At 42.3% G+C, this 15,286-nt stretch overlaps 1 protein-coding gene across 5 annotated transcripts in view; it reads right to left on the reverse strand.

The window, feature by feature from the left end:
- Window positions 1-8,189, reverse strand: part of JHY (junctional cadherin complex regulator) — a gene marked incomplete at both ends in the record, with an annotated part of 63,550 nt that extends 55,361 nt beyond the window's left edge. For all 5 annotated transcript variants that reach the window (XM_082660635.1, XM_082660633.1, XM_082660634.1 and 2 more), the window contains one exon: window positions 7,876-8,189. In XM_082660635.1, the coding sequence (XP_082516761.1) occupies window positions 7,876-8,189 (314 nt within the window). The remainder of the gene's footprint in view (window positions 1-7,875) is intronic.
- Window positions 8,190-15,286: the final 7,097 nt, after the last annotated feature.

The raw sequence follows: 15,286 nt of genomic DNA on the forward strand, positions 1-15,286 counted from the left end.
AAACATCTTAATAGAAGAAAAGTAGTTTAATGAACCGAAGGCCAAAGACTGTCTTTAGAAACACACTCAAGTGAAGGGACTGGATTGTTAGCTGGTGAATTTTATTTACCGCAATTATAGAGTTTAGATAATTCCAACTAAAGTCCCTTTTTTTTTCTTTTTGACAACAGGTTTATGGCTGCAAAATAACCAGATATTTGCCCCAAGTTCTTATTAGTGCCAGTCTTGATTCAAGGACAATCTGAGTGTTAAATGAAAATAAATTATCTTAAGAGGGCGTGTTAGTAATTGCAATGTAAAATTCTAGTACCTCGTTTCTAATTAAGATTATCTTATGTGAAACAAAGGCTGCATCTTCACAAGGGAAATGCTGTATGACACAGAACCTATTTAGAAACATGATTCCCCTCGTTCAGTGAGAGTTTACAGTGCTCAAGCCAGACATTTTCTGTGGAAGGCTTGGATATTCTTTTCTTTCTCCAGAAACAATGGCTAAAAGCCAGGGACCCAGATTTACAACATCTCCAGGTGCATACACTGTCTTTAGATAGAGTCTTTTGTATTTTAAATGCCAGATATTTACAGCAACAGAATTTCCAGGTAGCTGTGACTTCATGGGAAAAAGCACTAGACAGGTCTTGACACCTGGGTCCTGGTCCAGATTTTGCCACTGTGTGAACTTGGGTGAATCTGTTATCCACTCCAGGCCTCAGGTGTCTCCTTTTACAATAAGGAATAGACTGACCTTTAAGAGTCCTCACAGCTCTCAGAATTCACTAATTTTCAAACTGAATTGGACCTATCATGCGAAACTCAGCAATGTATGTAAGTGTTGGGGAAAAAAACATTTATTTTAAATTCAATCCATTAAAAAATTATAGTAACCAAAGATTTCTACGTTTCCACATTTGTCAGGGAGTAGAAACAGAGGAATACAGTGGAGGTCGTGAATTAAACTATCTCCTTAGTTACTTGGTTACAACCTTCCTAATCCTCTTGATAAACCTGCAGGATTGCAGGTGATGTAAATTTAAATTACACTTTTTGAGGTTTCAAACTCACTATTTATTTACGTATTTTAACACAGTAATGCATCCCCATTTGGAAATAAGCTAGAAAGGAACTCGTGGTCATCTCCGAGGGCAATAAAATCCCAGGAGTCACAGTGGCTTTAGCATTTCTGGTGGGGACTGTGCCTCTGGTAGACACAATTCATGCCCAGGCACACGCCTTACTCCCTCCTCTGCTTGTCTGTCACGATGGCACCATGCCTGCTCTGAGGAGTGCATCAGGGTTTGACTGCTGCACAGTTTGTGAGCAAGTGAGCATAAAACAGCAATGATGGGACTTCCCTGGTGGCGCAGTGGTTAAGAATCCGCCTGCCAATGCAGGGGACAAGGGTTCGAGCCCTGGTCTGGGAAGATCCATGCCGCGGAGCAACTAAGCCTGTGCGCCACAACTACTGAGCCTGTGCTCTAGAGCCCGCGAGCCACAACTACTGAAGCCTGTGCACCACAACTACCGAGCCTGCACACCTACAGCCCATGCCACAGCTACTGAGCCCGCGTGCCACAACTACTGAGCCTGTGTGCCACAACTACTGAAGCCACCACAGTGAGAAACCTGGGCACGTCAACGAAGAGTAGCTCCCGCTCGCCGCAACTAGAGAAAGCCCGCACGCAGCAACGAAGACCCAATGCAGCCAAAAATAAATAAATTTATATAAAAAAAGACAGCAAGACAAGTCACCTCTCTGCTATGACTATACCCATGTGATCAGAAATAAATTACCAAAACGCTAGTAGCTATCCCCAAATACCTAGAATTTGGTATATAGTAGAATGTGTTTGAAAGAGGTTGGCCAGCCAATGGCCTTAAATTGAAAATCTACCTAATCAAAACAGTATAAATCAACACGGATGAATGCTGCTAGAAACTAACAGGAATGAGAGTTGACTCCTGGAAGCTCTCAGAATGTTCTTGGTTATACTAGAATATTAGATCTAGCCTCAAGTGTCACATTTACTCTCCCAACCAGAGCAAAAAAACAAAACAAAACAAAACTCTACAACACTTATGAGAGGAAGTAATCTCCCCTCAGCTTAAATATATCCAATGTGTCCTACAAAACAGTCGGGGAAATTAAAATACTGAGTTTTAGTTTTTACTAAGTCTCCCTTTACCCACTTTCTGTTTTGCTTATCCCATACTGCTACTGAAGTCCTAGAAATCATCATTCAATATTTCACTTGATTCTTGTATTATTAAGCAGAAACAACATACAGTGGCCCCTTGGTATCTGCGAGCTACTGGGTCCAGGACAGGCAGGGGATACCAAATTCCACAGGTGCTCAAGTCCCAGAGCCGGCCCTCTGTATCCACGGATCCACATCCGCTAATTCAACCAATTGTGGATTTTCTACTACTGCAGTACTATTTATTGAAAGACACCCTTCTATGAGTGAACCCGCTCAGTTCAAATCCATTTTGTTCAAGAGTCAACTATATATGAAAGTGTTTGAGAGGAAAAATTATATACCACCATAAAAATGAAGATGATTATTCCTGAGTCCTTTTCTTACCTTCAGACAATTCTGAAATTCAGTTCAACTAAGAATACCTTACTGTGCCTGTCTCCCACCCAGTAATTTCTGGCACACGGTGGTTTATGAGACAGAACGTGGGATCTTTTGTGAAGGCTACACTTCCCAGGTGATGAGAGAGATCTCAATGAATGAAAACATTCCGTTTCCCAGGAGAGCTGCTGAGGAATACAGGCTCTATGACCTTACTGCCCAGAGTAAAATGCCATTAATATTTATAGTATTCTGAGGGCACAGGATCCTTTATACATTTGTATTACTTTACTAAAATTTATAATTTTACATGCATATTTTAATCTGGCCTCAGTTTAGTCCATATTGAAGTCGTTACACCTTTCATTTTTGCTAGAGAGCAAAACTGAATCCTTTATCAGATCAGCCCTTGATCACCTATCTAGATACTTATAATTAGAGGCTCAGATCTTGATGTTAAAAGAGAGTTCATTCAGTTAAATTTCTGGCTCTGCCACTTAGTGGCTACGTACACCTACACAACTTTCAGAGCCTTGGTTCCTAATCTGCAAAATGGGGATAATAATGTCGATATCTAAGAGCCTCTTGTAAGGATAAATGAGATAATATATATCAAGCAAATAGTCCTACAAATGGTAGCTAATTAGATTGAAGTATTTTTGTAAATAAGACCTTATCAAACACATATACTAGTTACTGTACTGCTGCTTTCTGGTTTTCTTTTTCTTTAACATATGAGGTTTCAGAAGGCCCCAGAGCTGAAGAGGTTATCTCTAATGCTCTAGGAATTACATTGATCTCTTTCTTCTGAGTGCCGAGTGTCATGGGGCTAGTTCTGGAGTGGGGTTGAAGGATTATCATATGAAGATCCTCTTTCCACTCTTGATTCATTCACTGCAGTCAATGCTGCTCCAATTTCCATTAAGTAAAAGGTTTTCTCTAATCCATATACATCGAACTGTGGCTTGACTTTGCTGAGGAACAAGGGAGTAATTGCTTTGAGGAGCTTCTAGTAACATCAAAACACAAGAGTAGGGCTCAAGTGATTTTGTCAGGCAGCTTTTAAAACGGTTGCCCATAAAAGCAAGAAGAAAGAGATCTTCTTCCGTCTTAAGGCAAGGCTTTGACTAATTATTTTGAACTACAATTCCCAGAATGCCATCTACCTGACAGAAATGAAAGTCTTCTTGAATTTCATACTGAGAGCCTGAGATCAATTTGTCTATTTCATGGCTAGTAAACTACTCAGATCCAAGTAACAATACACCTAAGAAAGGTTTCCAAGGCTAAAGTGAGGCAGAGAAAAGGGGCCAGTAACAAAACACTCGCCTGAAGGATGTTTTTAGGCATTACTTGGCTACATGCTTCAGTTCAGCTTTCCTTTGTAGTACAGAACTGGTCCTGTAAATGTTCAGTGTATGAAGCACTGTACAGCCAAGCAATGACTAGGGCTGTAACCCATTCTAACCCTGGGGATTATAGTCTATCATTAAGGATTTCCAAGGCAAATCCGTCCAAGGAAAATACCATTATTTAAGGATCTCTGAATCAGAAGGCCAAGGCCCTAATGATGCTTTTGACTTTGTAAGTATGGTTTTTTTATTTTGAAATATCCTGAGAGGTATTTACATTGTCCTTGGGTCAAAAGCAAAGTTAAAGTCAGGTCTCTGAGCCCCACTCAAAGAGGAAAAACTCGACATTGGAGAAATGAGGTCATGTAATGGATCCTTTGCCTTGGTTTCTTCATCGTAAAAGTACAGACAAGAATACCTATCCACCACAAAAGATATTTCTTTTCCGATGCCCCTCCCACCCCCGTAGTAAATAAAAGTACCATTTATTACCTAGGAGACTGTGACTCTCCTAGATTAGAGCTACAATACAAACATGGTTTAAAGGTCCCCAGCCTTTTTGGCACCAGGGACCGGTTTCGTGGAAGACAATTTTTCCATGGACGGGGGTGGGGGTTGGGGAGGGGTGTGGTTCAGGCGGTAATGCGAGTCATGGGGAGCGATGGGGGGCAGCAGATGAAGCTTCATTCGCTGGCCCGCCGCTCACCTCCTGCTGTGCGGCCCCGGGGTTGGGGACCCCTGGTTTAAAGCATAGAGTCGTACTGCAGGAGTTTTCTGTTCCACCACCCACCCGGTGGAATAAATGGGTATAACATAACTGGTTTCTTTAAGCCTCATTTGCAGTCTACAAGATGGGAGCATTATAGTGTCCACCTGTTGAGGCTGCCGTAAGGATTAAATGAGGTGATACATGTAAAGCGTTTGGCACAGGGATGGGCTCGGGACGAGCATTCTATAAATGCTATTGTTGTTAGAACCTTAAAGTAATCTGTGCCTTTTCTTGTTCCTTCCAACCCCAGTTCTAAACTGTCACCAAGTCCTATCAGTTCTTTATAAACATAAAGAATTACCTATGAAGTAATTAATTCATAAATTACCTATGAAGTAAATGAATAAAAGATTGCTACGAAGGATATATACTCATATAAGAGTATATGTGGGTTGGGACTTCCCTGGCAGTCCAGTGATTAAGACTCTGTGCTTCCACTGCAGGGGGCGAAGGTTTGATCCCTGGTCGGGGAACTAAGATCCCCCATAACGTGTGGCGCAGTCAAAAAAAAAAAAAAAAAGAGTATGTATTGATGTATTGGTTATCTCTGAGAGGAAGACGGGGATGGATTTGAGAAGGGGATCCAGGAAACTATCTAGCATTTTATGTTTTAAAATATATATCTGAAACAAACATGGCAATAAGGGTGAGATGGTATTTTTCTCTGTACTTTTCTGTAGGTTAGAATTTTTTCTTGATTAAAAAAACTCAGGGAGTTTCCTGGCGGTCCAGTGCTTAGGACTCGGCGCTTTCGTGCTTTCACTGCTGTGGCTGGGGTTCAATCCCTGGTCGGGGAACTAAGATCCTGCAAGCCGCACGGCGCAGCCAAAATACATAAATAAAATAAAAAGTATTTTAAAAAACACCTCAACATCAATAACAAAGCACTCTGACGTTGGGTGACTTTATCTCTGCCAGCTTCATCTTCCTAATCTGTAAATGGGAATAGCAGCACTTTCTTGCCCGATTACAATGAAGAATTGAGTGAAATTCTTCAAAAGAGATGGTCTTTCAAAAGCGACGTCATTACTGTTATTGTTGTCATTGTAATTATTACCATCTGGTAGTCTCTTTGTCCACTGTGTTTTTACCCTCTAATTCATAATGCACCAGCTTGCAGAATAATCTTCCTTGAACACTGCTTCATCTCACTGCTCTCCCCAAGAACCTGCATTTTCTCCTCCAGGTGGCCCAACCCAGTCCAGTCAGGGGCGGCTGGCTGGTTAAAGCCTTCCTAAGCCCCTCTTTTGCCCCCCAGCTCTATGGCTGCACCTCAGTTATAGCATTTATCACTTATACAGTGGACGTACGAAGAGCGCGTTCGTTAAGTCCAATTTGTTCTTAAGTCCAACAAAGTTAGCCTAGGTGCCCAACTAACACAATCGGCTGTAGAGTACTGTACTGTAATAGGGTTATGATACATTCGCATCCTTGAAAGTTTGCAACTTGAAGGTTCGTATGTAGGGGATTTACTGTACTGTGCTGTGAGATCCCCTAAGGAGCAAATGAGCTCGATTCAACTTGACATTTCCAGTGAAAGAGAGAAAGAGGGAAAGAAGAAGAAAAAGACTCAGGGCTGGGCTCTCATTCTGGCTCCACACAAGTCTTCGCTGTGACTGCATTCTTGGGACACGTCATCTGAGTTCTGTGTTCCACGTCCTACGCGTGGCATGGGCTGGGGGCACTCCACGACAGTCCCCGTCAGCAGGCCCCTCCTCTGTCTACTTTCCCTACACTCAGAACAAATCCTCTGCCATCAAGTGGGGCTCAATGTGCCACACACATTCATTCTAATTTTATTCTTTTTTTCCCAAATCTTACCTAGTCTCCAAAACCCTCCCTGCCCAAGTTCTAGGCCTTCCAATAAACTTTCCTCAATTTACTTTAACCCTAATTAAAAAAACATCTAACACATATAGAACTTATAGTCACTGTTTGAAGCACTTTTTATATATGTATACATAGACTTATTTTAGCCTCACTGTAAGTCTGTGAGGTAACTATTATTACTATCCCATTTTTACTGAGGAGGAACTGAGGCACAGAGAGTTTAATCGGGCTTGGCCAAGGTCACACAGCTAGTCAGCGGCACAGTTCCAACCCATATGGTCTGCTTCAGATGCTCTGTACTTTACCACCATCCCAAGACCCCTGTCTAATCAATAGCTTTTAACTTCAGTACTCTAGCATATCATTTATATTTTCATGAAAACTGAGTAAGATTGTACTCATTTAAATCCTCTTAGATGTTTTGGTGGCTTCTAGCCTAAAGTTAATACCCCATAAGTACTGATTATTAGAAATTAAATCTTTATGTGATTATATAAGCCCAGGAAGGTAGACCTCTCCTAGCTCAGGTAGGCTTCTACCCCCAGAACGTACTCTACTGACAGTGATGGCAATCCTGTGAGAGAAGCAGGCTGGCTCATTTGACAGATGAGAAAGACTGAAGGGACTTATTTCAAATTATACACTAAACGGCAGTGCCTGGACCAACTCAAGGCCACCCGGCTCCAAGTCATGGTATTTGCTAGACCAGGCTTTCGTGGATTTCTCCAGGGTGAGGTCACAGCAGTGGGGATACTTGGAATATGGACAGGAAATGAGCATAAGAAAGGCAAATGCCCTTATTATTAATAACTATTCTCATCTTATGCGTTTTTTTAAAAAAGAGAAATGAATGTGACAAAAATCTTGGCTCCGAGCTGTGGTTAGCTGCTTGGAGACCTGTCTCACACACACTACAAAGGTGCTCATTCCAACAGCCTGTCCAGAAACAGACTCACAGACTTAAAAAATAAACTTATGGTTATCAAAGGGGAAAGGCTGGGGAGACGGATAAATTAGGAGATTGCGATTAACATGTACACCCTACTATGTATAAAACATAATCAACAAGGACCTACTGTACAGGGAACACTACTCAATATTCTGTAATAACCTATATGAGAAAAGAATCTGAAAAAGAACAGATACATGTATAACTGAATCACTTTGTTGTACACCTGAAACTAACACAACATTGTAAATCAACTATACTCCAATATAAAAAAAAAAACAAAAAAACAAAAAAACGAAAACCGAGAGCCTGTCCTAACTTTCACTTGGGACAGTACCAGTAATTATGTAACAATGCCTTTCGGAACCCACTGTTTTCTTACACAAGCCAATTCCTTACCTGTTCTTCGCACCAGCATCTTGGGTATGGAGGTTTCTCTGAGCTGCTTTTCTGCTTGCTTCCTCTTCCGTCTCACTCAAGTTCTCCTCCTCTAAGCTGTCAGGCTCCATGTCGTTGTCCTGAATTTGGTCTTCAAGTTTAGACGGGGACTTGATCTCTTGAGTGACGCTTTCTGAATCAGATTCCAAGGAGTCTCTTGAAATCAAATGTAAGTCTTCTTTCTTAAAAGGTGGCTCTGTGGACTGGACCTTTAAGTTGGTGTGATGAACAGGAGACAGAATAGAGCGCTTGGGTATTAATTTACGATGAATCATCTTGAGAAAATACAAAAATGAACAGGGATACTCTTGTGGATGGCAGCAGCTGGCTGAATGTTTAAAGTCGTGGTTCGCAAAAGAATTTGCCTAAAAAAATTATATTTATGTTACTCTGTGACTACTGAAATCTCTTTAATTCCAATGTTAATCAAAAAATTAAGTAAGAGAAACTTGTTATTACCTGCAGGCTTTTGTATGCCCCCTTTTGTGTGTATGAGAAAGGTCTGTTGGAAAAACTATTATGTTTTTCTCTCTACAGAAACACATCTGATGTAGAGCTCATGAACAGTCTGAGTAATCAAATGCAGCTTTATTGAGAAAATTAAATGACTGGATTCCTTTTTTGAGCTTCCAAGGGCCTGTTACAGATAAGCCCGGACAAAGCGAAATGGCTAATCAGGGACAGTACTTCAATGCCTTATTTCCAAGACCGAGGGCACTGATATAAATATGCCATGTTCAGTAGTATTTATGGACAGAGTAAAACAGGTTCAGGGTCTGCCTTTTGGAAAATAAAGGAGGGGGAGAGAAGTAGAGTATGGTTTCCACAGTTGGAACTGTAAAACTGATGGAAGCTGTTTTGCTCCTAAACCTATATTGGCTGACTCTATCATTTGGAAGATTTTTTGATATCCAGATTGCTGTTAGGTAGGAATGTGTAATTTAGGTGGACATTACATAGAGATCAACCTCAGCTCAGAGGAAAAAACGAAAAACCCATGATAATGATTAAAACTGTTCAACAAAAGATTTGGTGGCCTTGTGAATTCTGCCATTCAGTGATTCATAGCAGAGGCTGGGTGTCCACCTACCTGAATGGAATGCAGTTCTGGGGAATGCTGGGTGGGTGAAAGATTGGCCTGAATAACAGCTCGGGTCCCTTGTAACTAGCTTAAGAGTATGATTCCAAGTGAGCCCTCCCTGTCTCAAAGGGCTGTCATAAAGACCCACGAGATGGTTTACGGAAAGGATGCTTTGAGTTCAGATAGGATTGAAAGGAAATGATGTTTTTGGATGTGCTTCCTTTCATCTCTACTTGGCATTTCTATTTGCTCTGTCTTCCATCTCACTGCCTTTATGCTGTTTTTGTTGTTGTTGTTGTTGTTTTTCTGTAGGTCAGGTAACAGAAACAACCTTTCTCATCAGAGATTACTGTAAAATTTGTTTCAATGGCTTTCTCTTGTTCTTTGGGCAAATCCTCTCTTTAATTAAATAACACGACCTTCTTGCTAGTCCTAGTTGACCTTGTTGCTAATATTTCCAAGGAACATCCTCAACTCCTTGGAGGAAAGCACCTTAACAAACAAAACAGACCAAAGGTAACATTCATACTTAAATACATCTGATATTTAAATATCTATGGTTTTCTTTTTAATTCAAAGTTCCCCCTGTTGGTAGACTAACATATTATTGTCAAACTGCACAGACCAGTTTGCTGTATTAATTCTCTTATTTTAAAAATACGAATTTCATTCTACCGTATTATTTTAATTTTGATAAGCAGATCAACTGTTGCTTTTAGGATATTTTTAGAAAGTGTCAAATCCCTCAAATACTAACACATTTTAACTGAAACAGTTTGTAATAAACACCAGTCTTACTTTAAGAGTTCAAGTCACTGTACTTGGGATCTTAAAGAAAACTTAAAATAATCATTATATTTCAATTTGGAATTGCTCCTTCATGAAATAATTCAGTCCCTTCAATTTCTCTTTTACATACATGGACTAGGATTTCTTGGAGTTAATCAATTAAAAATGTCCATAGAAGAAGATATAATTTTTGTCATTAATGAAGTTTGGGAGATTATGAAGAGAGCAAAGGCAGATACCATCCAAGCTGGGTCGTCTGTGGAAGGTGTGACTTTATGAAAGCATGGGATTAAAGTAGGAAAAGCTGATAGCTGAAATAAATTAAAAGTGGGCCTTTTAAATGTAGCGAATGTGGCTGCCTAGTGGCACAAAGTTTCTCACTGAAATTTCTGACCAAGAGGGGCTGACGCATCTCCTAAATAAGACAGACAGGGATAAACCGGTGGCACTAAGAAACGGCTAATTCCCTAGGGGTCCCTTCAAGACCTTGGGCCTAGCCCATTAGTACTGGGAGAAACACATTTCCTTCTGTAGGTGAAAAGGAGCCCTGCTTTAAGGACTCACCTACCAAGATGAGTGGTAGAGGAAAAGGTGCCCTGTTTTGGAACAAGCCCGAAGCTGCCCAAAGGGGAGTTGGGTTTATTTTCTCCACCCCTCTTTTCTCCGATGGACAAGACTGGGCAACCAGGAGCATTTTAAGGCCCAGGAAGTGATGGGTCCGGTGGTTCTGATGCCCTGGACCGGTCTAATCAACCCACGCTAGGGCTGTTCTGGGAGTCTGGGCGCCAAAGTCTTTCCAGACCCCGGCCACCTGGGCCCCGTCCCTGCCTCGGCCACCGTCTGCCCTTCCCGCCTCGGTCCCAAGTGCTCCCCGGCGCGGGCTCCTTTGAGTTCGCCCCGTCCAGATCCAGTTTCCTCGAGAGGTTTCCTGCCGTCCCCACTCCGAGTCCCACCCCTCCCAATCCCCTCCTCTGGCGCACCGCCCACCCCTCCTGTCACCTGCCCGGTGCTCCTGGCTGCCGCGACCCCGGTGGGCCCTCATCCTCAGCGCCTCCGCAGCCCGGCTGCCCGGCGCCTCCCAGTCCCGCCCCGCGTCGCCCGGCGCTGCCCTGGAGACCGGGGCCAACAGGACCCACCCCGCGCGGCTCGGCCAGCACGGCCGTGGGTGGGGCCGCACCGGGGGGCGGGGCCGGTGCGGTCCAGGCTCCAGCCTCCCGATCACTCGGTGCCCAGTCTTGTTCTGGTGGAGACGGTGGGAACGGTTGTGATGAGGATGGCCAGGGGAGCGCTCCCAGGACCCCGGGAGCTCTCGAAGAAGCTGCACGCAGGTCACACTGGCTTTTCCAAAGTTGTAATGCAAGGAAAGACAGGGCGCCGAGTGGGAAGAGATATTTGCAACACATACTGCCAGGAAATGTGAAGAACCAGTTAGGAAGGCAAAGAATCCAGTTAAAGAATTGGGCAAATGACTTGAACAGGAGTGTCCCAAAAGAAACCCAGTGGCCGGTAACTGTCTGTTGTTGATTGAAAAGGTGCTTAATTCGTTAATCAGAAGCGGATACATTAAGACCACCGTGGATATAGCTCCATACTCACCAGTTGGGCATGCGTTAACATATCTGACAGCGCCCAGGGTTGGAGAGGAGGGGAGAGCAAAGACCCCCCCCCCCCCATATACTGCAGACGGGAGTGTGAGGCCTTGCAGACACTTTGGAAAATGGCTTGACATTAGCTAGAATGTGTACACCCTATGGTTCAGCAATTTCACCTTTAGGTATTTACTCCACAGCTGTGTGTGCTTCTGGGCACCCGAACTGAAATGTCCATCAACAATAGAATAGTTAATTAAACTGTAGTATTCCGTATACTGACCTACGATACAATAGCGAAAATGAATGAAACACAGCTGTGTGCAATGATACAGAGGCAACTTAAAAATATATTGATAATATTGAGTTTAAAAAAAACCAAATAATTTTGTATATAAATATTTATAAAGGCAAAATTAAACTGTATTATGTTTATGGATGCATACTTAGTAAAGAAAACTATGAAAACAAAACCAAAGTAGTGGTTCTCATAAAGTTAGGATTGTGGTCAGTTCTGATGGGCAGGGCAGGGTGGGGATTTTTAGGGAAGAGTGCCTTTGAGATTGTATTTCCTGACTTTTAATGGTGGTTACATAGATATTCATTTTATAACAGTTCATTAAGCTATACATTTATGTACGTGTAGAATATTGCACTATTTTAAAAATCTTCAAAGAAGTGTAAAGAAAGGAAGGGTTAGGAATTATATTCATATTAACACAGCATTAAAACCACAAATAGATTTGAATAACTGACTTCAGAGAGGCAGGAATTCTTCAATATCAGTTGTCTCATTAATGATCGGAAACACAGAGAATTGGAAAAATCTTGAGTACTCAGTTTTACCATTTTTTATTCTGCTTTTTATTAGAGTTAGATTTTTTTTGACAAGGGAATTAAAACCTTTATTATGGGGCTTCCCTGGTGGCGCAGTGGTTGAGAGTCCGCCTGCCGTTGCAGGGGACACGGGTTCGTTCCCCGGTCCGGGAAGATCTCACATGCCACGGAGCGAGCCATGGCCGCTGAGCCTGTGCGCCCGGAGCCTGTGCTCCACAGTGGGAGAGGCCACAGCAGTGAGAGGCCCAAAAAACCTTTATTATGGTAAAATAATTGAACCCTACAACATTGCTTGCTGTATTTGATTTGATTATGACTCAGGGATGCGTGACTGATTCAAGCTACATCCTAGTTTTGTTTCATATGCTTGTGGTTGATGGTATTATTTTTAAAAATATCTATTTGCTGTCACCTTTGACTTTTGGTTCAATAGTGATTTATTAATTTACTGGTCAAATTTCATTATAAAAACTTAACGTAATTTTCTTCCACCTTCCCTTATTTTATTGAAATAAATATAGTTGGAATTGACTTAAGAGGCCTCTGACTGATTTGGAAATAACTTTTTTTATTAGTGGCATTTTTCTTTAATTAATTTATTAATTGAAGTATAGTTGATTTACAATGTTGTGTTAGTTTCAGGCATACAGCAAAGTGATTCAGTTGTGTATATATATATATGTATTCTTTTCCAGATTTTTTTCCCATATAGGTTCTTACAAAATATTGAATATAGTTTCCTGTGCTACACAGTAGGTCCTTGTTGTTGGTCTATTTTATATATAGTAGAGTGTATATGTTACTCCCAAACTCCTAATTTATCCCTCCCCACCACCATTCCCCTTTGGTAACCATAAGTTTGTTTTCCTTTTTCTTTTTTTTTTTTTTCTTTTGGCCGCACCACATGGCTTGTGGGATCTTAGTTCCCCGATCAGGCATTAAACCCTGGCCCTGGCAGTGAAAACACCGAGTCCTAACCACTGGACCTCCAGGGAATTCCCCATAAATTTGTTTTCTAAGTCTGTGAGTCTATTTCTGTTTTGTAAATAAGTTCATTAGTGTCATCTTTGTAGATTCCATGTATAAGTGATATCATATGATATTTGTCTTTCTCTGTCTGACTTACTTCACTTAGTATGATAATCTCTAGGCCCATCCATGTTGCTGCAAATGGCATTAATTCATTCTTTTTTGTGGTTGAGTAATGTTCCATTGTATATATGTACCACATATTCTTTTTTGTGTGTGTGTTTGTGTGTTACGCGGGCCTCTCACTGTTGTGGCCTCTCCCGTTGCGGAGCACAGGCTCCGGACGCGCAGGCTCAGCGGCCATGGCTCACGGGCCCAGCCGCTCCGCGGCATGTGGGATCTGCCTGGACCAGGGCACAAACCCGTGTCCCTTGCATCGGCAGGCGGACTCTCAACCACTGCGCCACCAGGGAAGCCCTACCACATCTTCTTTATCCCTTCCTCTGTGATGGACATTTTGGTTGCTTCCATGTCTTGGCCATTGTAAATAGCCTTTGAGATCGTATTTCGTGACTTTTAATGCTGGTTACATAGATATTCATTTTATTATAATTCATTAAGCTATACATTTATGTATGTGTAGAATATCACACTATTAAAAAATCTTCAAAGAAGAGTAAAGGAAGGAATGGTTGGGAATTATGTTCATATTAACACAGCATTGAAACCACAAATAGATTTGAGTTACTGTATTCAAAGAGGCAAGAATTCTTCAATACCAGTTGTCTCATTAATGACAGGAAACGTGGAGCATTGGAAAATATCTTTAGTACTCAGTTTTACCATTTTTAAAACAATGAGTAACAGGTTTTTGTTTGTTCGTTTGTTCGTTTGTTTTGGCTGCGTTGGATCTTCGTTGCTGCGCGTGGGCTTTCTCTAGTTGTGGCGAGCGGGGGCTACTCTTCGTTGTGGTGTGTGGGCTTCTGACTGTGGTGGCTTCTCTTGTTGCAGAGCCGGGCTCTAGGCATGTGGGCTTCAGTAGTTGTGGCACATGGGCTTAGTTGCTCCGCGGCATGTAGGATCTTCCCGGACCAGGGCTCAAACCCGTGTCCCCTGCATTGGCAGGCGGATTCTTAACCACTCTGCCACCAGGGAAGTCCAAGTTTACCATTTTTTTTCTGCTTTTTATTAGAGTTAGATTTTTAAAAAAAACTTTTTTGACAGCAGGGACCTTGTGAGTATACAACAGGACCTCAATGTTACTTGAAGAAATGAAAGCAAGGTTGCTGAAAGCGTTGATGTTATTCTGTCCAGCATGTTATACAGTTAACATCAGAGCAACTGCAAACAAACTCCACGCAGAAGGATTTACTCCTCATAGCAGCTAACAGGATATGTTATATAATCAGAGCTAAGTCATTCACACTTTTTGACTGTCTCATTACTGGTCTGTGGAAATCGTTGCTATGGTTCTTCAGACTCTTCAAGCATTTTCTGCGTTATCCAGAAAAGAGTTTATTCTGCTTGTCTGAAAATGAGTGGTTTGTGTGAGTCAGGAATCCACCAATCCAGCAGCTACTTGCAGAGACTAGTCACGCACAGAGGATGGAATACCCTGAACTTGATTTTCCTCCTTCCTCTTCTGGAATGGCTGTCCTGATTATTCTTACTCAGAGTCACTAAAGGCTGGAATAATAAACACAGGTGGCAGTCAGGGTCCAATCAGGAGACAGAAGCCACAGCAGTTTTTGTTTGTTTGTTTGTTTGTTTTTGCGGTACACGGGCCTCTCACTGTTGTGGCCTCTCCCGTTGCGGAGCACAGGCTCCGGACGTGCAGGCTCAGCGGCCGTGGCTCACGGGTCTAGCCGCTCTGCGGCATGTGGGATCTTCCCGGACCGGGGCACGAACCCGTGTCCCCTACATCGGCAGGCAGACTCTCAACCACTGCGCCACCAGGGAAGCCCAACAGTTATTTTAATGGAAATAATTTAATATGAAGATTTATTGACTGAAAAGTAGCAAAGGGAGCCCAGGTATCCTGGGAATAGTAGCTACAGGAAACAATTACCCGCCCCCCTATTTCTAGGGGAACACAGAGAAGAATTTG

Source organism: Grampus griseus (assembly GCF_964374135.1).
Source record: "Grampus griseus genome assembly, chromosome: 8".
Taxonomy (NCBI): domain Eukaryota; kingdom Metazoa; phylum Chordata; class Mammalia; order Artiodactyla; family Delphinidae; genus Grampus; species Grampus griseus.